Consider the following 23080-nt stretch of genomic DNA (forward strand, 5'->3'; position numbering starts at 1 on the left):
ACGCTTGTTGTTCTTGTATAACTCTAAGTAATATTATGTCACAGCTATAGCCGTACTACCCCACTGTCCTCTATTTAATGGCCACAGAAAAAATGTGATGCCCTTGAACTATGTGTTACATAACATTATCAGAAAACACTTTAGTCTAGTTTTTTCTATACAAAGTAACTGATGATTCTCGGATGTGAACTGAATATATACATGAAGACGCCATAGAATACTTCACAGTGCAAGACAGAGTAAACGAAATATTTAACGAAGTGGTATATAATCAGCGGATATTCGATATTGGTAAATCAATTTTTTGTAATGCTTAACTGCAATAACCACTTACAACCGTTCCAATAATACAATCTGCTATTGATTACCCGTTATGAAATATGCACATTTGTTTTCATTCACTCAGTGTTACAAAATACATTTGTATTGACTATTTACCCTTTATACTTGACCACAATTAGATGAAGCGCAATACATTTTTAGCAATAAATCCATGACGCTGCACCGCCATGTAGTAGACTTGTTAGGAGTCACTTCACAAACACTTTGACAGTAATGCTTTCAAAGATGGAGTGTGTGTTGATGTCAGTGATCCAGAGAAGGACAACTGGCCTTCTTCATTGCCTTGTCCTGTTTTTGACCATTCTGCTTCACGTAACAATGGCTTCGAGAAGAACCTTTACCTTCCTTCATTCTGACCATCTAAATGGCCATCTATGTTCCTACGGTGTCAGACAGCAAACTGAGGTTGTTAGTCAGCTTGACTGCGCCAGAAAGTGTGTCTCAGATTATCTGTGTGTCTCGTTTATCTACAATGACGTCAATAGCTCATGTCACATGTACAACAAAAGCCTAACCATCGGCGACGATTGTGTTGAGCATGCAAACCAAGACCATATGTACTACAACTTGGGTGAGTTCAAATTTGTCATTCACAGAAAACGTTAACTGATATGATGTTTCATAATGTTTTACTTTTCTCCATAATCCAAACGGAAAACCAAAATAATCACCAAACGGAAAACCAAAATAATCACCAAACGGAAAAAATGTCACAGAGGATGAAATCTTTCGTTTGAGTGGCATTCTTGAAGTCGGCGGTATGGTGATGACAAAACTTTATGGATGATCCACTGTTTTATCTTAAGAATGACGAAGTTTCGATATGGGTTCTTAGATAGATTTCTGATAAAGAATCTATACTCAAAATTCGCCATTGTTAAGATATAGACGTTGATCATCCATAAATCATCAAAACGTTGTGTCATATCAAAGGATGAAATCGTTTCCATGATTTCTCGATCACATGAAGACTGTCACAGAGTGCCACATACTCGTCCATTTCATAGCAACTCGAAAGCGTCACTGCATCAGTTACCCGTAAAGATCTGGGTGAGAACTGATCTTCATCAACCCATGCTTGGTGTAAGAGGCGACTAACGGGATCGTGTTGGTTGACACATGTCATCGTATCCCAGTTGAATATGAATATGTTCATGCTGTTGATCACTGGATTGGCAATGAGTCACAGACTGTCGCCATATAGCTGAAACATTGTTGAGAGAATTGGTTGGGATGTTTTCGAAAATACACTTACACGAACACCGAACTGCGATTTCCGCCATATTGGATAGTGTTTGCAAAATCACGTTTCGACAAGGCCGATATTGAGACGCCTATTATATCACGTATACTTCATAGTCTGCTGCGACAAGTGCATCATTGAATTCTCCACACATCATAGAATCAAATTACAAATGGTCTTTGTCACCAACACCAACTGTCTACATAAAACGAACGAGAACGAACGCGGTGCTCGAAAGACTGTGCGTTTCAAATGTAAACAAAGAAAAAATCCGATTTTACACTACGTGGCATTTTCGGAAAGTTTCCAGCATCCCGCCGTGTAATCATTTCTTACAATGGTTAAGCACGCCTAGAATATTAAGTTGAAGAGTGTCACAGCAAGAAATAGCAAGTTAAAAAAATATACAATGCAATCATTTAATGATTCATAAGCAACAGTTACTGTCAAAGTTTCCGTGCAGCGTGACGCCATGACTAACGCAAAATCAAGCAGAACGACAACGGTACTTATCGGCATTTCTGGCTTCTTCCGTCATTTACATTGTAAACGATAAAAACATATAATACACAGATACTCTGAATATTGCACTTTCAGTATTGTGATGTATATTTTGCGTATTTTGACCAGGTGCGAGTTTGTCAAAAACGTTTTGAAACATATTTTGATAGCAACTAGGATATCTAACTCAATATTTATACGAAAACTGCTTAAGAATATATCACAGGTCATGTCTTAATTTGGACAAATGTTACGTACACAATCTAATAGTTCTCTCTTTTTACCTTTCATTACATACTTATGAAGAGAAATAACATAATCATAAATGTTTATATCCTAAATGAATATTCATTTACGCTACATTGATGCCAGGCAGGTGCACGTGTTGCTCGCAATAAGATACGTAGTGAAACCGTCTAATTGTTGATATATTCAGGACACTATTGCGTTTTGTCTAAAGTGTGTTGAATTCTGGCATAGAAGCCGAGACCTTTGACATATTCAATGGAAATTAGGTGAGATATATACTTATCAGCAAAGCAGTGTCGTCTTTTTCCAGCGTCACAATATGCACAAAACATGCCATGACGTCAACTAAAATGTTGCATCATTTTCAGTTATGTTATTATATAATGTCATTACATAAGAAGATGTGTCTGTTACTCCGTTAATAGTGATGCAAGATTAATCAAAATACATCTACACAAACAGGAGAATTTGGGAATCTAAGAACTAAATTATGTATTGCCATCCAAATCGATTTCTCATGTAGTACATTGGTATCTTTCCTTATAAACTGTGAAACTACCAAAAAGTCTCCGCTCACTTTGGGGAACTTTGTATTGGAATAGGTTTGTTCACTGTGTACAAAACATTACGAAAATATACTGTCCGTATTCACAGCAAATTCTCTCCATGTGATCTTAGTTACACTGACCTGATGTGAAGCATAGCGGGGTCATGCCCCCTTATCTTTATGCGTGCACCATCTCACTGTGGACGTCATAGAAGAGAATCCATTTTTGACATTTATTGCGGGCCATTTTTAATATTAAGCGTATAACGTTGTGCATTAACACATAGCTCCATTTCATATACACTTATGTCGTTCTGACATTAGGCTGTGTTTTCTTCGCTCACACTTTTCGTAAAGATGATAAATTTAAAAAATCGTAGCAGAGTGCGTTTATTGGTATACGACGAAAACGGAGAAATGTAATGATTTTTAACGCACACAAAAGTTTTGGACAACATTTAGCAGTATCTATTTCTCAAATCCCTGAGGTTGTCACAGTTATATTTATACCAACGTATAGGAAACTAAATATTCTACATTTCTGTGTAATTTTTAGCCGTGCACAGATCCAGGACCACGCTAGCGCAATTCTCGCACAACGTTCACTTTTCAAACCTTATGACAATGTGCGCCTGAAAATACAATCGGCATCCACGGGTTAAGGTTACGGCTAAGGTTGGAGCCCAAGTTAAGGTTGCCCTAAGGTTGTTTTGTGCAACAGGCGTATCTTTTTCTTAAGGTGATCGTAACTCTAACCTTAGTGCTTAAGGTTGATCTTAGCTAAGGTCAACTGAGCACTGGTATATTTTCTTTTGCCCTCAGTTCACAATCATAAATAATCCGTAATGATTCGTTTGAGTAGCTATGTGAGACAGTCAGTATCAACTTTGATCAATTGTGTGAATTGATAATGTTAATTTTTAACCATTTTTTTTACAAAGTTTCATCACAACATTGCAAACATGAAGTCAAATTATAGGAACTGACTTGGTGTGACTACTCAATTTTCTTTACAAGTCAACCGATGAAAGCACTAAACCGGTGCAAATGATGTACTCTAACTTAAGTGCGCCCAATTAGGTTGCTAATAAGACAGATGCGCCTGGCACGTTTATTGGTTGTCATATTAATTAAACAGTGTAATTGTGTGTTAATTTTGATGGAGTACCTTAGTGATTAATTCATTGCCTTGTCACGCGGAAAAAACGGGTTCAGTTGCCAACATGCCAGACAATGTGTGAATCAGGTGTGACACACCTTGATATTGACGGAATAGTGGTGACGGCGATAAAACACATTTCTTGCATGAATTAAGTGAGTATTCCTGGAGTTTACTGGGAATACAGTGTGAAATGTTAAACATCCTTTTCGGAAAAAAATCTATGTTCCGTCTGGGGGTTACAATCCACACAAGAAATACACTTATCAGTGGACACAAGCTGTGTTCCCCTTAATGATCTGGGTTTTTTAATGGGCATCGGTGGGATTTTTCTACTCTCCTTCACAAAGTCAAGGCACGGTCGCTCTTTACCAAAGCATAACCTCAGCCTTGGTTGTATTGATGATCTGATATGTAAAAGGTTATAGAAGAAGTCATTTCCCTTATACCTGAACTAGAAACAAGGTAAATGAGATCGTAGACTACAGCTTTGCATCAACATTCAGAGCAACAAAACACCCCACCCAAGACTGTGTAACAAGATGTATGACGTCACGATTTTAGTATGCAGCTTTGCCATCCTGCCGGGCATTATTCCTGCAGCCCAAGCACTGAGTGTTTACAGGTCATCATATTTTGAAGTGCAGGATAAGTTATTTCTCACCATCTACAGGTCATTAATTAATGTCAATCAAGTAATATCTTTCTGTGAAATGGAATTTCTCAGAGATGTATTTGAATGAATACAACAGAAGAAGGTAACTCTACAGAGTTGTATGTTGTATCATTTGTACTTTGGGTCATGCAACCTTTCTGCAAACAAACATCTTGAATCTTGAATCTACCAGAGTTTAGACATAAATATTTACAGGTATTTAAATGTTTTGTTGCTTTAATTCAATGGATGTTTATAGTGACAACCATTATTTCTAGATTTTGAAATCTTGATCCCTTGAGATGACAAAATCCATGAAAAATGTATCTGACCGTGGTGTGTTCTCATGTTCTGACAGTAATTACCTATTGACGTCAATACGAGATTGTTGGGAAATAATTTATTCAGATCAGAACTGATAGGTGTGACATATAGTTGTTCTCTGTCATGAAGATCATCAGTATTTTATTGGATGTGACATTGTCTGTAGTCGTAAACACTGTATATTTCATAGGGAAACGCTTAATTAGAATGGTGGACATTCTGAGATGATGTGAGAACCGACATCAGTCGATCGTTGCTAGTACGTATCTTTTTTAATTTTTTCTTTCTTTTCTTTCAGCTGCTACTACCACACCAACGACCGCCACGATTCCAACTACCACCCCTTTGCCAACTACAACATGCCCTGCCTCTCCAAACAATGGTTTGCTTATCCTAAGATATATATCCTTATATGGCAGTGTATACTCTTTTTTGTGTTACCCTCTAACTTCTTGCCATTTTCTAAATGTTCTGACACACATTCCAGAAGCCGTGTTCAGCTACCTCAAACATGATCACCGAGGTATTGTGACATGCATCCATGAACACTAAACCGTTGTCACGAAACACAAGAACAAAACAGAGTTCTGTGTATAGTAAAAACAAGGAACAGTATATTCAGCATTGGTGAAGGTATTGCTCCAGTGGTAGTATCCCATTTTACAGCGTCTCGGGAACTGATCCGTTAAGGTGTGATATTTCGCTGTCCAAACTTGGACTAACAGAATGGAGTAATCACTGTGTAACCCCTGATCCCTGGTGAGACAACGCACGAGGGTTACCGTCTAATATCCATATCGACATGGTGAAACGAAATTGGTAGATTTAGTCGAGTTGGCCACTAGACAACCTAAGGACATATCAAACGGACAAATGGAATCATTAAAATGCATTATAAACTGGCAGTGACGTCACTCTATTGTGCTTAGTGGACACTTTTTCTCGTAATATGCCTTAAATTTGATACAGTCTCGCTTTCTCTGGCAATTAGTTGAATAGCGTCCCTCTGCCCCGGTACAATTATCTTAACAACGTCCTTCTGCCCCGGGACAATTATCTTAATAGCGTCCCTCTGCCCCGGGACAATTATCTTAATAACGCCCCTCTGCCCCGGTACAATTATCTTAACAACGTCCTTCTGCCCCGGGACAATTATCTTAATAGCGTCCCTCTGCCCCGGTACAATTATCTTAACAACGTCCTTCTGCCCCGGGACAATTATCTTAATAACGCCCCTCTGCCCCGGTACAATTATCTTAACAACGTCCTTCTGCCCCGGGATATTACTTCAGTACTGTCCCTCCGCCCATAGATTTTCTGAGGAACAGCCCTTGACTTTCAATTACTGCTCCTTTTGAAAATTGATAAGGCTTTCTCTTCCCATGACTGAATTGCGATCGCAAAATATAACATTACTGACAATTTTCAACAGGCAATGCCGACATCCGGTTTCGAACCCGCAACCCTTCGATTTCCTAGGTTGTTAGTTACTAGTTTGCTAGTTTTATCCACTAAGCAAAGAATGAAGTAACGTTTCCTTTTGCACGATGTTCTCGTGTGACGTCGTACGACAGATTTCGCTCACGTTGAATTATCAGTAACTGTTTCCTTTTCTGCGTTTTTGACGCACGACGTGGCACGACGTGGTAAGACGGCTTTTTCTATCGCTACATGTAGCGATGTAGTCATGTGACGGAGCCCGTCGTACGGGTTTCAATGGGCAACTGTGCTAACAATAATGCGGGAAATTCCAATTTTCAGTTTTGACCATGTGCTTCGAACTCTGTAATGGCGAATGCAGAAAAATTCATTGAACGAAAATATGCCTGAAATTTCATGTTATCAAGGCTCAACTCCTGTGCCAGATTGTGATACGCCCCCGGCTCTTTTCTTCTCATCAAAATTGGGTGAACCCCAAAACGGTGCGTTCTTTACGAATACTTCTTTATTTTTTTTACTATGAGATACAATCCAAGTATTGCAATCAATTTCTGCACGTACAATAGAGAGTGAGGTCTTGAGACGGGTGCCATAATAGCTATGCCAGATCCGGCGAATCGGACAACTCAACCGATATCGTCGGAGGGCAAAATGAACAAATCGTGTATCGTCGTAGACGTCACACGACGTCGTACGAAACAGTCGTGTAAAAGGAAACGTAGCTTGATCGTTGTGAAGAATGAGACTGATTGTCGGCATGAACCCTGTGTTCCTCGTTAGACGGGTAGTACGGGCATGTGCAAGGTACGGGTAGCAAGTGCGGAGCACGTGCATATGCGTGCTAAAGGTTGCCAGTCTCAACCCAGTTAATTTCAACAGTGAATACCAAATATTGAAATTATATCTAGAGCATATCAGTCGGTTTGTCAGTTGGACATAACATGATCCATAACATTATTGAAAAGTAAGCCCTCTTCCCGTACAGCAGGCTTACTTTTCAATAATGCCCGGGGATTATGTTATATCCTACACGAACAAACTCCTTTGCTTTCATGGTTCTTCATCATAGCAGCTCACATTTCAAACATTTTGAAGTGGTTGGTGACACGTCGATGTTCTCGATTGGTTGCAGTCACGCCGTAAGTCCATCGTGGGCCTGAAGATCGCAGAATTAAACAGACACGTGAAGGTCCCCGGGTAGAATAGGCCTTCAGCAGCCTATGCTTGCCATAAAAGGTGACTGTGCTTGTCGTAAGAGGCGACTAATGGGATCGGGTGGGCAGGCTCGCTGACTTGGTTGACACATGTCATCGGTTCCCAGTTGCGCAGATCGATGCTCATGTTGTTGATCACTGGATTGTCTGGTCCAGCTCCTACATTTTCGATGCTCTCTTAGCCCTAAGATAGTCGTAACTTAATGTTAATGCATAGCACTTACGACTGTCTTAGCTATGAGAGAGTTTCGAAAATCTAGGCCCAGACTCGATTACTTACAGACCGCCGCCATATCGCTGGAATATTGCTGAGTGCGGCGTAAAACTAAACTCACTCACTCACTCACTCACTCACTCACTCACTCAGTATTGAATATGATTGAATCATCCATAATAGGTAGTTCATCCATATCTGCACTCGTGAAATTAGGGAATGTCACACCTCCGCTTGTCCTAATCCCTTTTAATTGACATTTACTTCATACGCAGCCGTACGCACAATACGCATCTCGTGTGGATCTCAATCGTTTTCAATAAGTTTTATGTTCGTCGGCATGCATACAGTGCTATCCAGTACGGTTCAGTACGCCTGATTACAGGGGTCATAAGTTATATACATGTATAGGCAGTGCATCGGTCCCGCTCTGGTCGAGCGAGGTACCACTGTCAGGATTCCCGTGGAGGATGAAGCGGTTCACACGCGGTAATGCGCTGATATCCCGCACGAGCTATGACGCGTATATTAGATCAGGGATAATCTACAATAATCTCTAATCCTGTTAGAGTTTGTCTATTTGGACATATACAAGACATACTTGAAGGTTGATAGAGCTGAACTAATAACCTATAGCGAATGCCGATGTATTGCAAGAATTAGTGCCATCTCTCTTGCGTTCGGACAACGCATTATACTTATTTGTAACCCAGGATAGAGTACAGTAGTTGAACCACGTTCGGACGGCCCGTGATGTACAAGCTATGGAATCTACTCTGGTAAACTGACCGATGGGAAGCAATGAATCAGGAATACGCTTGACGTTCGTCGGAAGTATCAGGCATGCGTTCTGAATAAGTTGGGTGCGTCTGGAATACGCTCGACAAGTGCAGTGTATATGCAGCAGGTTACAACAAGAGTTAGTGAGTGAGATTAGTTTAAAGCCGCACTCAGCAATATTCTAGCTATATATTTACAGCACGAGAAATCGTGTCAAGTAACTCATACGCGATGGATACACTGAATTTATCATAAAATCGCGTCATACATAAGTCAAAGTAATCTATAAATTAGGCAATTGTGAGTGTACGACTGAGATTCGAAACTTTTTTATAAGGAATTCATAAATGCTTGATATACACGAAAGTATGACAGGGGCTTTATACAGCTCGTTACACATGGAGCGGTAAAAGTGGGCACCATACATCAGTTTCATTCAAACTCAATCACAAAATGTAAACCGACATGCTTGCTAAGGTGAGGTGAAGTCACTTAGAACTTTTGGGACCGGCGCGACTGTCAGATGGATGACTGAACAATCTGTACGTGTTATAGTCAAATTGTGAAATCAGTCATTTGGCTAAAAATTTCAGTCATTTAGCGTCATTTTATATAACAATAATCAATATACTTAAGTCATTTCATGACATTCCATTTCATCTATATGTGGTGGACATGAGCGTGTGAGGTGTGGCTGCTCTTGACACAGCAAGTGTCAAACTAACAAGCTGAAGTATAAGAGTGTTTAAGGTGTAAGGTGTTTACTTGATATTGTCCTCAATCTGAAGTCTGTCGTCAAATATCATGACGCAGGCAGATCAGCAGGCTTCCACAGGGCATCATCTTCCTTTCGATAGTTCAGGGGAATTTGTTGTTTGCTAAATACTGATTTTTTCCTATCACGAAGTTTCTCTTTGAACTGAAATTTAAGTAGACTCCAGGATTATGTATGGCAACTGATTCAGGGCAGTTAATTATTTCCAAAGGTCTAACACTATGTAGCTGAGCTACGTGAGACTTAACTGTAATTGACACAATTCTGCATTCTTAATCCTCATCACTACGGCATTACATCGACTTATGAGCCAACCAGTACCACTCTGTCACTTTCATTAATTACTGGGTATGATAGTAGCAGGATGATGCCGCTTTAGGAAAATGCTCTGAAGTTGAATTGGAACTCCGCTCACCTCATTTATGTCTACTGTTTTATATATTTAGCGAGTATTGTCTAACCGACTAAAGACGTTTAAATTCAACGTCTTCCTTCGTCTTCGATGATAATGAGCATCATCTATGCCCCATTCTCTTCCCAAACTTCTGGAAAAATAAGACATGTAACCCCTGTGGGAAAATAAGACAACTAACCCCTGTGGGAAAATAAGACATCGAACCCCCGTGGAAAAATAAGACATCGAACCCCTGTGGGAAAATAAGACATCTAACCCCTGTGGGAAATAAGACATCGAACGCCTGTGGGAAAATAGGACATCGAACCCCTGTGGGAAAATAAGACATCTAACCCCTGTGGGAAAATAAGACATCTAACGCCTATGAGAAAATAAGACATCTACCCCTATGGGAAAATACGTCATCGAACCCCTTTGGGAAAATAAGACATCGAACCCCTATGGGAAAATAAGACATCTAACCCCTATGGGAAAATAAGACATCTAACGCCTATGGGAAAATAAGACATCTAACCCCTGTGGGAAAATAAGACATCTAACGCCTATGAGAAAATAACACATCTAACCCCTATGAGAAAATACGTCATCGAACCCCTTTTGGGAAAATAAGACATCTAACCCCTGTGGGAAAATAAGACATGTAACTCCTATATGAAAATACGTCATCGAACCCCTGTGGGAAAATAAGACATCTAACCCTTATGGGAAAATAAGACATCTAACTCCTGTGGGAAAATAAGACATCTAACCCCTGTGGGATAAAATAAGACATCTAACTCCTGTGGGAAAATAAGACATCGAACCCCTTTGGGAAAATAAGACATCTAGCCCCTATGGGAAAATAAGACATCTAACCCCTGTGAGGAAATAGACATCTAACCCCTGTGAGGAAATAAGACATCTAACCCCTGTGAGGACATAGACTTCTAACCCCTGTGAGGAAATAAGGCATCTAACCCCTATGGGAAAATAAGACATCTAACCCCTATGGGAAAATACGACATCTAACCCCTGTGAGGAAAGAAGACATCTAACCCCTATGGGAAAATAAGACATCTAACCCCTGTGGGAAAATAAGACATCTAACCGCTGTGAGGAAATAGACATCTAACCCCTGTGAGGAAATAGACATCTAACCCCTATTGGAAAATAAGACATCTAACCCCTATGGGAAAATAAGACATCTAACCCCTATGGGAAAATAAGACATCTAACCCCTGTGGGAAAATAAGACATCTAACTCCTGTGAGGAAATAGACATCTAACCCCTGTGAGGAAATAAGACATCTAACCCCTATTGGAAAATAAGACATCTAACCCCTGTGAGGAAATAGACATCGAACCCCTGTGAGGAAAAAAGACATCTAACCCCTGTTGGAAAATAAGACATCTAACCCCTGTGAGGAAAAAGACATCAAACCCCTGTGAGGAAATAAGACATCTAACCCCTTTGGGAAAATAAGACATCTAACCCCTTTGGGAAAATAAGACATCTAACCCCTATGGGAAAAAAAGACATCTAACCCCTGTGAGGAAATAGACATCTAACCCCTGTGAGGAAATAAGACATCTAACCCCTGTGAGGAAGTAAGACATCGAACTCCTGTGAGGAAATAGACATCTAGGCCCTGTGAGGAAATAAGACATCTAACCCCTGTGAGGAAATAAGACATCTAACCCCTGTGAGGAAATAAGACATCTAACCCCTTTGGGAAAATAAGACATCTAACCCCTATGGGAAAATAAGACATCCAACCCCTGTGGGAAATAAGACATCTACCCCTGTGAGGAAATAAGACATCTAACCCCTGTGAGGAAATAAGACATCTAACCCCTGTGAGGAAATAAGACATCTAACCCCTGTGAGGAAATAGACATCGAACCCCTGTTAGGAAATAAGACATCTAACTCCTGTGAGGAAATAGACATCGAACCCCTGTGAGGAAATAGACATCGAACCCCTGTGAGGAAATAGACATCGAACCCCTGTGACGAAATAGACATCGAACCCCTGTGAGGAAATAAGACATCGAACCCCTGTGAGAAAATAGACATCTAACCCCTATTGGAAAATAAGACATCTAACCCCTATTGGAAAATATGACATCTAACCCCTGTGAGGAAATAAAACATCTAACTCCTGTGAGGAAATAAGACATCTAACCCCTGTGAGGAAATAGACATCGAACCCCTGTGAGGAAATAAGACATCTAACCCCTATTGGAAAATAAAACATCTAACCCCTATTGGAAAATAAGACATCGAACCCCTGTGGGAAAATAAGACATCGAACCCCTGTGAGGAAATAGACATCTAACTCCTGTGAGAAAATAAGACATCTAACCCTATGGGAAAATAAGACATCTTACCCCTGTGAGGAAATAAGACATCTAACCCCTGTGAGGAAATAAGACATCTAACCCCTGTGAGGAAATAAGACATCTAACCCCTGTGAGGAAATAAGACATCTAACCCCTGTGAGGAAATAGACATCTAACCCCTGTGAGAAAATAAGACATCTAACTCCTGTGAGAAAATAAGACATCTAACCCTATGGGAAAATAAGACATCTAACCCCTGTGAGGAAATAGACATCTAACCCCTGTGAGGAAATAGACATCGGACCCCTGTGAGGAAATAAGACATCTAACCCTATGGGAAAATAAGACATCTAACCCCTGTGAGGAAATAAGACATCTAACCCCTGTGAGGAAATAGACATCTAACCCCTTTGAGGAAATAAGACATCAAACCCCTATGGGAAAATACCACATCTAACCCCTATTGGAAAATAGGACATCTAACCCCTGTTGGAAAATAAGACATCTAACCCCTGTGAGGAAATAAGACATCTAACCCTATGGGAAAATAAGACATCTAACCCCTGTGAGGAAATAGACATCTAACCCCTGTGAGGAAATAGACATCTAACCCCTGTGAGGAAATAGACATCGAACCCCTGTGACGAAATAGACATCGAACCCCTGTGAGGAAATAAGACATCTAACCCCTATGGGAAAATAAGACATCTAGCCCCTATTGGAAAATATGACATCTAACCCCTGTGAGGAAATAAGACATCTAACTCCTGTGAGGAAATAAGACATCTAACCCCTGTGAGGAAATACACATCTAACCCCTGTGAGGAAATAAGACATCTAACCCCTATGGGAAAATAAGACATCTAACCCCTGTGAGGAAATAGACATCGAACCCCTGTGAGGAAATAAGACATCTAACCCCTATGGGAAAATAAGACATCTAACCCCTGTGAGGAAATAGACATCGAACCCCTGTGAGGAAATAAGACATCTAACCCCTATTGGAAAATAAAACATCTAACCCCTTTTGGAAAATAAGACATCGAACCCCTGTGGGAAAATAAGACATCGAACCCCTGTGAGGAAATAGACATCTAACTCCTGTGAGAAAATAAGACATCTAACCCTATGGGAAAATAAGACATCTTACCCCTGTGAGGAAATAAGACATCTAACCCCTGTGAGGAAATAAGACATCTAACCCCTGTGAGGAAATAAGACATCTAACCCCTGTGAGGAAATAGACATCTAACCCCTGTGAGAAAATAAGACATCTAACTCCTGTGAGAAAATAAGACATCTAACCCTATGGGAAAATAAGACATCTAACCCCTGTGAGGAAATAGACATCTAACCCCTGTGAGGAAATAGACATCTAACCCCTGTGAGGAAATAAGACATCTAACCCTATGGGAAAATAAGACATCTAACCCCTGTGAGGAAATAAGACATCTAACCCCTGTGAGGAAATAGACATCTAACCCCTTTGAGGAAATAAGACATCAAACCCCTATGGGAAAATACCACATCTAACCCCTATTGGAAAATAGGACATCTAACCCCTGTTGGAAAATAAGACATCTAACCCCTGTGAGAAAATAAGACATCTACCCCTATGGGAAAATACGTCATCGAACCCCTTTGGGAAAATAAGACATCGAACCCCTATGGGAAAATAAGACATCTAACCCCTATGGGAAAATAAGACATCTAACGCCTATGGGAAAATAAGACATCTAACCCCTGTGGGAAAATAAGACATCTAACGCCTATGAGAAAATAACACATCTAACCCCTATGAGAAAATACGTCATCGAACCCCTTTTGGGAAAATAAGACATCTAACCCCTGTGGGAAAATAAGACATGTAACTCCTATATGAAAATACGTCATCGAACCCCTGTGGGAAAATAAGACATCTAACCCTTATGGGAAAATAAGACATCTAACTCCTGTGGGAAAATAAGACATCTAACCCCTGTGGGATAAAATAAGACATCTAACTCCTGTGGGAAAATAAGACATCGAACCCCTTTGGGAAAATAAGACATCTAGCCCCTATGGGAAAATAAGACATCTAACCCCTGTGAGGAAATAGACATCTAACCCCTGTGAGGAAATAAGACATCTAACCCCTGTTGGAAAATAAGACATCTAACCCCTGTAGGAAATTAAGACATCTAACCCCTATGGGAAAATAAGACATCTAACTCCTGTGGGAAAATAAGACATCTAACCCCTGTGGGAAAATAAGACATCTAACCCCTATGGGAAAATAAGACATCTAACACCTATGAGAAAATAAGATATCTAACCGCTATTGGAAAATAAGACATATAACTCCTGTGGGAAAATAAGACATGTAACACCTATGGGAAAATAAGACGTCTAAGTCCTATGGCAAAAAATAAGACATCTAACTCCTATGGCAAAAAATAAGACATCGAACTCCTGTGAGGAAATAAGACATCCAACCCCTATGGGAAAATAAGACATCTAACCCCTGTGGGAAAATAAGACATCTAACCCCTGTGAGGAAATAAGACATCTAACCCCTGTGAGGAAATAGACTTCTAACCCCTGTGAGGAAATAAGGCATCTAACCCCTATGGGAAAATAAGACATCTAACCCCTATGGGAAAATACGACATCTAACCCCTGTGAGGAAAGAAGACATCTAACCCCTATGGGAAAATAAGACATCTAACCCCTGTGGGAAAATAAGACATCTAACCGCTGTGAGGAAATAGACATCTAACCCCTGTGAGGAAATAGACATCTAACCCCTATTGGAAAATAAGACATCTAACCCCTATGGGAAAATAAGACATCTAACCCCTATGGGAAAATAAGACATCTAACCCCTGTGGGAAAATAAGACATCTAACTCCTGTGAGGAAATAGACATCTAACCCCTGTGAGGAAATAAGACATCTAACCCCTATTGGAAAATAAGACATCTAACCCCTGTGAGGAAATAGACATCGAACCCCTGTGAGGAAAAAAGACATCTAACCCCTGTTGGAAAATAAGACATCTAACCCCTGTGAGGAAATAGACATCGAACCCCTGTGAGGAAATAAGACATCTAACCCCTTTGGGAAAATAAGACATCTAACCCCTTTGGGAAAATAAGACATCTAACCCCTATGGGAAAAAAAGACATCTAACCCCTGTGAGGAAATAGACATCTAACCCCTGTGAGGAAATAAGACATCTAACCCCTGTGAGGAAATAAGACATCGAACTCCTGTGAGGAAATAGACATCTAGCCCCTGTGAGGAAATAAGACATCTAACCCCTGTGAGGAAATAAGACATCTAACCCCTGTGAGGAAATAAGACATCTAACCCCTTTGGGAAAATAAGACATCTAACCCCTATGGCAAAATAAGACATCCAACCCCTGTGGGAAATAAGACATCTACCCCTGTGAGGAAATAAGACATCTAACCCCTGTGAGGAAATAAGACATCTAACCACTGTGAGGAAATAAGACATCTAACCCCTGTGAGGAAATAGACATCGAACCCCTGTTAGGAAATAAGACATCTAACTCCTGTGAGGAAATAGACATCGAACCCCTGTGAGGAAATAGACATCGAACCCCTGTGAGGAAATAGACATCGAACCCCTGTGACGAAATAGACATCGAACCCCTGTGAGGAAATAAGACATCTAACCCCTGTGAGAAAATAGACATCTAACCCCTATTGGAAAATAAGACATCTAACCCCTATTGGAAAATATGACATCTAACCCCTGTGAGGAAATAAAACATCTAACTCCTGTGAGGAAATAAGACATCTAACCCCTGTGAGGAAATAGACATCGAACCCCTGTGAGGAAATAAGACATCTAACCCCTATTGGAAAATAAAACATCTAACCCCTATTGGAAAATAAGACATCGAACCCCTGTGGGAAAATAAGACATCGAACCCCTGTGAGGAAATAGACATCTAACTCCTGTGAGAAAATAAGACATCTAACCCTATGGGAAAATAAGACATCTTACCCCTGTGAGGAAATAAGACATCTAACCCCTGTGAGGAAATAAGACATCTAACCCCTGTGAGGAAATAAGACATCTAACCCCTGTGAGGAAATAAGACATCTAACCCCTGTGAGGAAATAGACATCTAACCCCTGTGAGAAAATAAGACATCTAACTCCTGTGAGAAAATAAGACATCTAACCCTATGGGAAAATAAGACATCTAACCCCTGTGAGGAAATAAGACATCTAACCCCTGTGAGGAAATAGACATCTAACCCCTTTGAGGAAATAAGACATCAAACCCCTATGGGAAAATACCACATCTAACCCCTATTGGAAAATAGGACATCTAACCCCTGTTGGAAAATAAGACATCTAACCCCTGTGAGGAAATAAGACATCTAACCCTATGGGAAAATAAGACATCTAACCCCTGTGAGGAAATAGACATCTAACCCCTGTGAGGAAATAGACATCTAACCCCTGTGAGGAAATAGACATCGAACCCCTGTGACGAAATAGACATCGAACCCCTGTGAGGAAATAAGACATCTAACCCCTGTGAGGAAATAGACATCTAACCCCTATTGGAAAATAAGACATCTAGCCCCTATTGGAAAATATGACATCTAACCCCTGTGAGGAAATAAGACATCTAACTCCTGTGAGGAAATAAGACATCTAACCCCTGTGAGGAAATACACATCTAACCCCTGTGAGGAAATAAGACATCTAACCCCTATGGGAAAATAAGACATCTAACCCCTGTGAGGAAATAGACATCGAACCCCTGTGAGGAAATAAGACATCTAACCCCTATGGGAAAATAAGACATCTAACCCCTGTGAGGAAATAGACATCGAACCCCTGTGAGGAAATAAGACATCTAACCCCTATTGGAAAATAAAACATCTAACCCCTTTTGGAAAATAAGACATCGAACCCCTGTGGGAAAATAAGACATCGAACCCCTGTGAGGAAATAGACATCTAGCTCCTGTGAGAAAATAAGACATCTAACCCTATGGGAAAATAAGACATCTTACCCCTGTGAGGAAATAAGACATCTAACCCCTGTGAGGAAATAAGACATCTAACCCCTGTGAGGAAATAAGACATCTAACCCCTGTGAGGAAATAGACATCTAACCCCTGTGAGAAAATAAGACATCTAACTCCTGTGAGAAAATAAGACATCTAACCCTATGGGAAAATAAGACATCTAACCCCTGTGAGGAAATAGACATCTAACCCCTGTGAGGAAATAGACATCTAACCCCTGTGAGGAAATAAGACATCTAACCCTATGGGAAAATAAGACATCTAACCCCTGTGAGGAAATAAGACATCTAACCCCTGTGAGGAAATAGACATCTAACCCCTTTGAGGAAATAAGACATCAAACCCCTATGGGAAAATACCACATCTAACCCCTATTGGAAAATAGGACATCTAACCCCTGTTGGAAAATAAGACATCTAACCCCTGTGAGGAAATAAGACATCTAACCCCTATGGGAAAATATGACATCTAACCCCTATTCGAAAATAGGACATCTAACTCCTATGAGGAAATAGACATCGGACCCCTGTGAAGAAATAGACATCTAACCCCTGTGAGGAAATAAAACATCTAACCCCTATTGGAAAATAAGACATCTAACCCCTATTGGAAAACAAGACATCTAACCCCTGTGAGGAAATAAGACATCTAACCCCTATGGGAAAATATGACATCTAACCCCTATTCGAAAATAGGACATCTAACTCCTATGAGAAAATAGACATCTAACCCCTGTGAAGAAATAGACATCTAACCCCTGTGAGGAAATAAAACATCTAACCCCTATTGGAAAATAGGACATCTAACCCCTGTGAGGAAATAGACATCTAACCCCTGTGAGGAAATAAGACATCTAACCCCTATTGGAAAATAAGACATCTAACCCCAATTGGAAAATAAGACATCTAGCCCTTAAGGGAAAACAATGCCACACATCTAGCGGAGCTTATTTTCAGCACCGTTGTTTTCAGCTGACAGTTGTTTCAGCAGGTAATCAAAACTGAATATTCTGGCCTTGCCTGTGATTCATAACAGCAAACCTGTGTAACAGTCTAGTAGTCACAGGATTAAATTTAACGTCTACATTTCTGACATCATGTATTTTGCGATATGTTTGTCGACAATGCCCTACCATTGATTTATTCTTTTCGTCAAGTTTCATTATTTCGAAACGTCATGAAATACTATCCATTCTAACTTGTGCTTGTATTTGGTTATAAACCAATATCCTTTGACTTATCCTGTCGCAGTTTATGTCATCGGGAGATTATAATCCACATATCTTTACAGTTCAGCACACATACGTCGGATGTTACAACGATAACCGGCGTCGTATACTTCCATACGGCCTCCAAACGGACTATGTCTGTATGACCATTGAAGCCTGCAAGGTGAACTGCCATGGCCGCGGATATACCTTCTTCGGAGTCGAGGTAAACAAAGATGCAGTATTAAAGTGCATTTATCACAACCGTCATCAACGCACGTACCATTAATCGACCCGGTTTGTAATTGCTCTCGTGCAACCCAAGCTTGCCGTAAATGGCAACAATCGGATCGGATGGTCTGGGTCGCAGACTAGTCTTCATGCTCCAATAGCTGATTTCAACCCCGATAAACCAAACTCATAAAACATAAATTATTATTCATAGTATGCTTAGATTAATGCCATTCCAAAACCATGGCGAGATACTGGTAAGCAAAGTTACGACATGTCGTACTTTCGGTAAGACAGAGGTCGCTCAGCTTCAAATGGTGATACAACTTAAGTAGTCTGTCTCACATTCACTGAACCACATTATTTTCCCGACTTCCAAGCCCTCTCTGCGATGCTAAAGCCCTAAATTAAGCAAGTCCAGATTTCTTCAGGTTCTGAATCTCTGGTCTCCCTGGGGCTCTATCTCAATTTGTATGGGTTAGTTTGTTACTATGAACATTATGCATATTCATAGACTAAGCATTAGGCTACAACTTCAGATGTCAGTAAAGATATATGTGGTGTTAATGGGTAATGCAGTAAAGATGCATGTGGTGTTAAGAGGTGAATGTTTAATAAAGTGACTATTGATGCACATTATATTTATTGACCCCAGTTACTGGGCTCGTGATCATGTCACGTCTAATTTGGATACTGGATTCTCTAAACGAAACATAATTAGTGAGACCAGAGGCCCGTTCCTCACAGAGAAAAGGTGAACGTAGGTCACATGCATTAACAAGGGCTTATGACTGTCGGTAGACAACGATCGCGTTGTTGAAGGGGACCAGTGTATTAGGCGGGTATGTTACACCAATCCTACCATACATAAGGCGAGTACGTTAGACCAGTTCATCACACCTGTAAATCCTACCAATACATAAGGCGAGTACGTTAGACCAGTTCATCACACCTGTAAATCCTACCAATACATAAGGCGAGTACGTTAGACCAGTTCATTAGACCCATATATCACACCATCAGTCACAAATAGCCTAACCAATACATAAGAACAGCACATTACAAGTTGTTTATGGTTGGACCCGAAGGGTGAAGAACATAAAGAAACATCGAGGGTACATCAACCAACAGGCTCCGAGGGACCAGTGAATAACGTATTTATCTTACCGAACACCTCAATGTCAATTATGAACTGTTTGAAGCATGGGATCGTTCACTTCAGCCAACCTGCGTGAAGCAAAAGATTCGAATTTTGTATCTTCATGTTTTTGTGAAGTCGCCGCGGAGTAATTCCACTTCTGTATACTTACAGGGACTACATTTGAACGTTTTGTCAAAAACGTTTTATTGGAATTCAAGGCAAATCTTTTCGCAGCAATCTCCCTTCCATCGATTTGCACTCGCAAAACATTTCCGCACATCATGGGTGATTCAGTGTTATTCGAGATAAAGAAGTACAACCACGAAGTATCGAATGGATTGCATTGGCAGCGGGGTAGATTGAAAATTAATGTTCTTCGCATGTAAGTGGGGTACACTGAAAATAATAGACGAGCGCTTGGGCAATCAGAAAACGACATTTATGTGTGAGGTAAGATAAAAGAACATATCAGGTTACAGATTAGTCTCAACTGTTTTCTCTAATCATGCGAAGAAATACGTTTCCAATGCTTTTACATCCTTGCCTAAATTTTAATGTTCGGACACATGCATCATATTACCGATGTTTTGTGGATGGATTTTCCAAACGAAGAAACATATATTTTGCACATGTTACTTCTCATTGCAGGGAGGGAAGGAGTGCTTTTGTGGTAGCGTCATTAAAGATGGGTACAGTATACGGCCTGAGAGCGAATGCAGTTCGCTGTGCAGTGGTGACTCGAGCCCAAGGTGTGGGGGACACTGGAGGATCTCGATCTTCCAGACTGTCCAGACAGGTGCTTGAATCAGTCACCAGTATTGTGATGTGCAGTTCATTGACACTAGACTCTGCCCCGCACTGTGTCATGGAAGTGTAAATGTACATCACTGACCTACCGAGGAAGACAGTCGTGTACATTTTTTTCTGATAAACAAAGGTTCTGTGCTTTTGATACAAACTATTTAATGCCCCCACACCTTTAGAATTGTGGGTACAGTTTGTTAGCGCTGATATCACAGCTTATGTCAGCAGTAGCGACTCGTTTCAAACTTTTCATCCATGCACAAGTCCGATACATGCTGCCGTTGTTGCAGTGAGGTGAAGATTGTTATCTAAATTTATTGCAGTAATCACTGCTTTTGTATTTAGTACCTATTAATTGATTCTAACATTGTAATATCTTTCAAGTAATTTTTAAACCCTGTTAATTTTGGAATACAATTAGTAATTATATCTCTTTGATGTTTGATGGTTTGACGTGAGTTGTTTTATGGACTGTTTCCCTACCAACTGCTAGTATCAAGTTTATGACTCAAGACGTAACAATGTTCATTAGACATGTCTTCTGAAAGCGTTCCGTTGCAATATTATGTGTCATGATTAGATACTTTTGATCGCTGAAAACAAACAAAAGGTGTCCCACAGATGACGCCTGTCATGCGGCCATACAAACATCAAACATTGTTCACCTGGCACAAGAACAAACAAAGATCAAACAAAGATCAAACAATAGCTTTAAAATTCATTTGGTTCCTGATGTAAAGAAAATAGAATTATTGGCTTTTGAAAAATAAAATATTATGTATCAAGTTTAATGCTTTCAGATTGTCTTGTGAATATTCATACACTCATAAACACACACACACACACTCAATCTCTCTCTCGCACACCCACACACGCAAACACACACACACGCAAACACATACATACATACATACATACATACATACATACATACATACATACATACATACATACATACATACATACATACATACATACATTTCTATAGTTCAGCTGCTATTGGGAGCTTTGTTTTCCCTCGATCATGGGATGCCCATCATAACGGCACATCGTCTGAACTCCCTGCGGAACCTACAAATCTTGTTGCCTACTGGAGTTACTGTGGCACGGATACTGCCCATGAAACATTTAGACTCACTTAGACTCGCTTATATATATATATATATATATGGTTACATCGGAGATGAATTTCTGTGTTTGTTAAGCTTTGTTATGGATTCACCTATTTTCAACGATTTTTATCATTCATTGATCTTTTCAACCTTTCAAATTTGTTTTACAATACACCAGTTTACCTGTAAACTGTACCTTGAAACAGTATCTAATATTTGGCAAATTCTAATTTAGAACAGGTGACTGAAGTGAGAGGCTGTATTTACGTTAGTGAGTCTAAACTTTTGATAGGAAGCATAGATAAATTTTACGCGTATGTACACAGATGTTCTGCAGTATAACAGTAGTAACACAGAGGCAGATCCAGAAGGGATGCAGGGGTGTGCACCCTCTACCCCACCCCCCTATATGTGCTGAGAGTTTATGAAATGAACATTGAGGGTCTCGTGAAAACGTTTCTAAATTATGTGTATAAAATCGACATATGTTCAGAATAAGATCATCCCAAAAGAATGGAAGGGTGATGGAGTTGGAATTCTGTGTAATTATGACAAATAATGCCATATGTGCTTTCGAGTGTCATCGGTCAGTATCATATCTGAGGGCAATACACACCGGAGATCAATGTCCAGTATTATATACTATTGTTGACACTATCCCAAGACACTGATATGTACAATCGATCCTGTGTTAGATGAAAGTGTCCTGTTTATCTTACAGTGGTCATTCTCTGGCACTCCAGAGTGAAATGTCCGCTGTATGCCTGACACTGCAGCTTCGTCGTATTTCTTGTCATGTCTTGGCATACAGGTTAGTATTAGCCGTGAGATCTCCAAACGTTTATTCGGGTTTTTTTGATGAATTTCCCCACATCATCCACAATGATAAATTTCTTCTCTATTTCAGCATAGCACCTTCCAGCGATGTGAATGGCTAACATGAGAACTCTGACATCACTGGCACTACTTTCATCACTGATCCCATTCATGATTTTCATTCAGAAGTTTTCACACCTTTTGAGAGCATGTAAAACGACGATCCCCAACTTGAAACGTTTCACAGTACCATATATATAGACAAGGCCGGAGGCTTCGGTGTACCCCACCTGCCTCTTTGCCGATCGCTACGCTACCGTTACATGCAGTCGATTAAAAGTTCACCTAAACATAATCATTGGTGATTGGCCAATCGATCACCACTCATGACACCTACCAATAGAAAGGACGTACGGCTGCATAAAAGGGGGTGTGATCAAAGCAAGCCCTATCATTGGTCGACGGTTGATATTCACTGTTATTCACATTCATCTTGGCCGTGTTCCGCTGCTAATTAAACGCTCCCTCTTATG

At 40.2% G+C, this 23080-nt stretch overlaps 1 protein-coding gene across 1 annotated transcript; it reads left to right on the top strand.

Moving 5' to 3' along the window:
• Positions 1 to 567: 567 nt before the first annotated feature.
• LOC137255567 (uncharacterized) lies at positions 568 to 20619 on the top strand. Its single transcript, XM_067792993.1, has 3 exons — positions 568 to 913; positions 18527 to 18669; positions 20464 to 20619. Exons 1-3 carry the CDS (start codon positions 568 to 570, stop codon positions 20617 to 20619), a joined length of 645 nt encoding a protein of 214 aa, XP_067649094.1.
• Positions 20620 to 23080: the final 2461 nt, after the last annotated feature.

This window comes from Haliotis asinina, chromosome 11, assembly GCF_037392515.1.
Source record: "Haliotis asinina isolate JCU_RB_2024 chromosome 11, JCU_Hal_asi_v2, whole genome shotgun sequence".
In the NCBI taxonomy this organism is placed as follows: domain Eukaryota; kingdom Metazoa; phylum Mollusca; class Gastropoda; order Lepetellida; family Haliotidae; genus Haliotis; species Haliotis asinina.

What these genes read in the sequence shown, in the direction of transcription:
- LOC137255567 (XM_067792993.1), top strand. Translation starts at nt 568, where the DNA reads ATGGAGTGTGTGTTGATGTCAGTGATCCAGAGAAGGACAACTGGCCTT. An exon ending in CCATATGTACTACAACTTGG is followed by an intron (nt 914 to 18,526) that starts GTGAGTTCAAAT and finishes ATATCTTTACAG; the next exon opens with TTCAGCACACATACGTCGGA. An exon ending in ATACCTTCTTCGGAGTCGAG is followed by an intron (nt 18,670 to 20,463) that starts GTAAACAAAGAT and finishes TTCTCATTGCAG; the next exon opens with GGAGGGAAGGAGTGCTTTTG.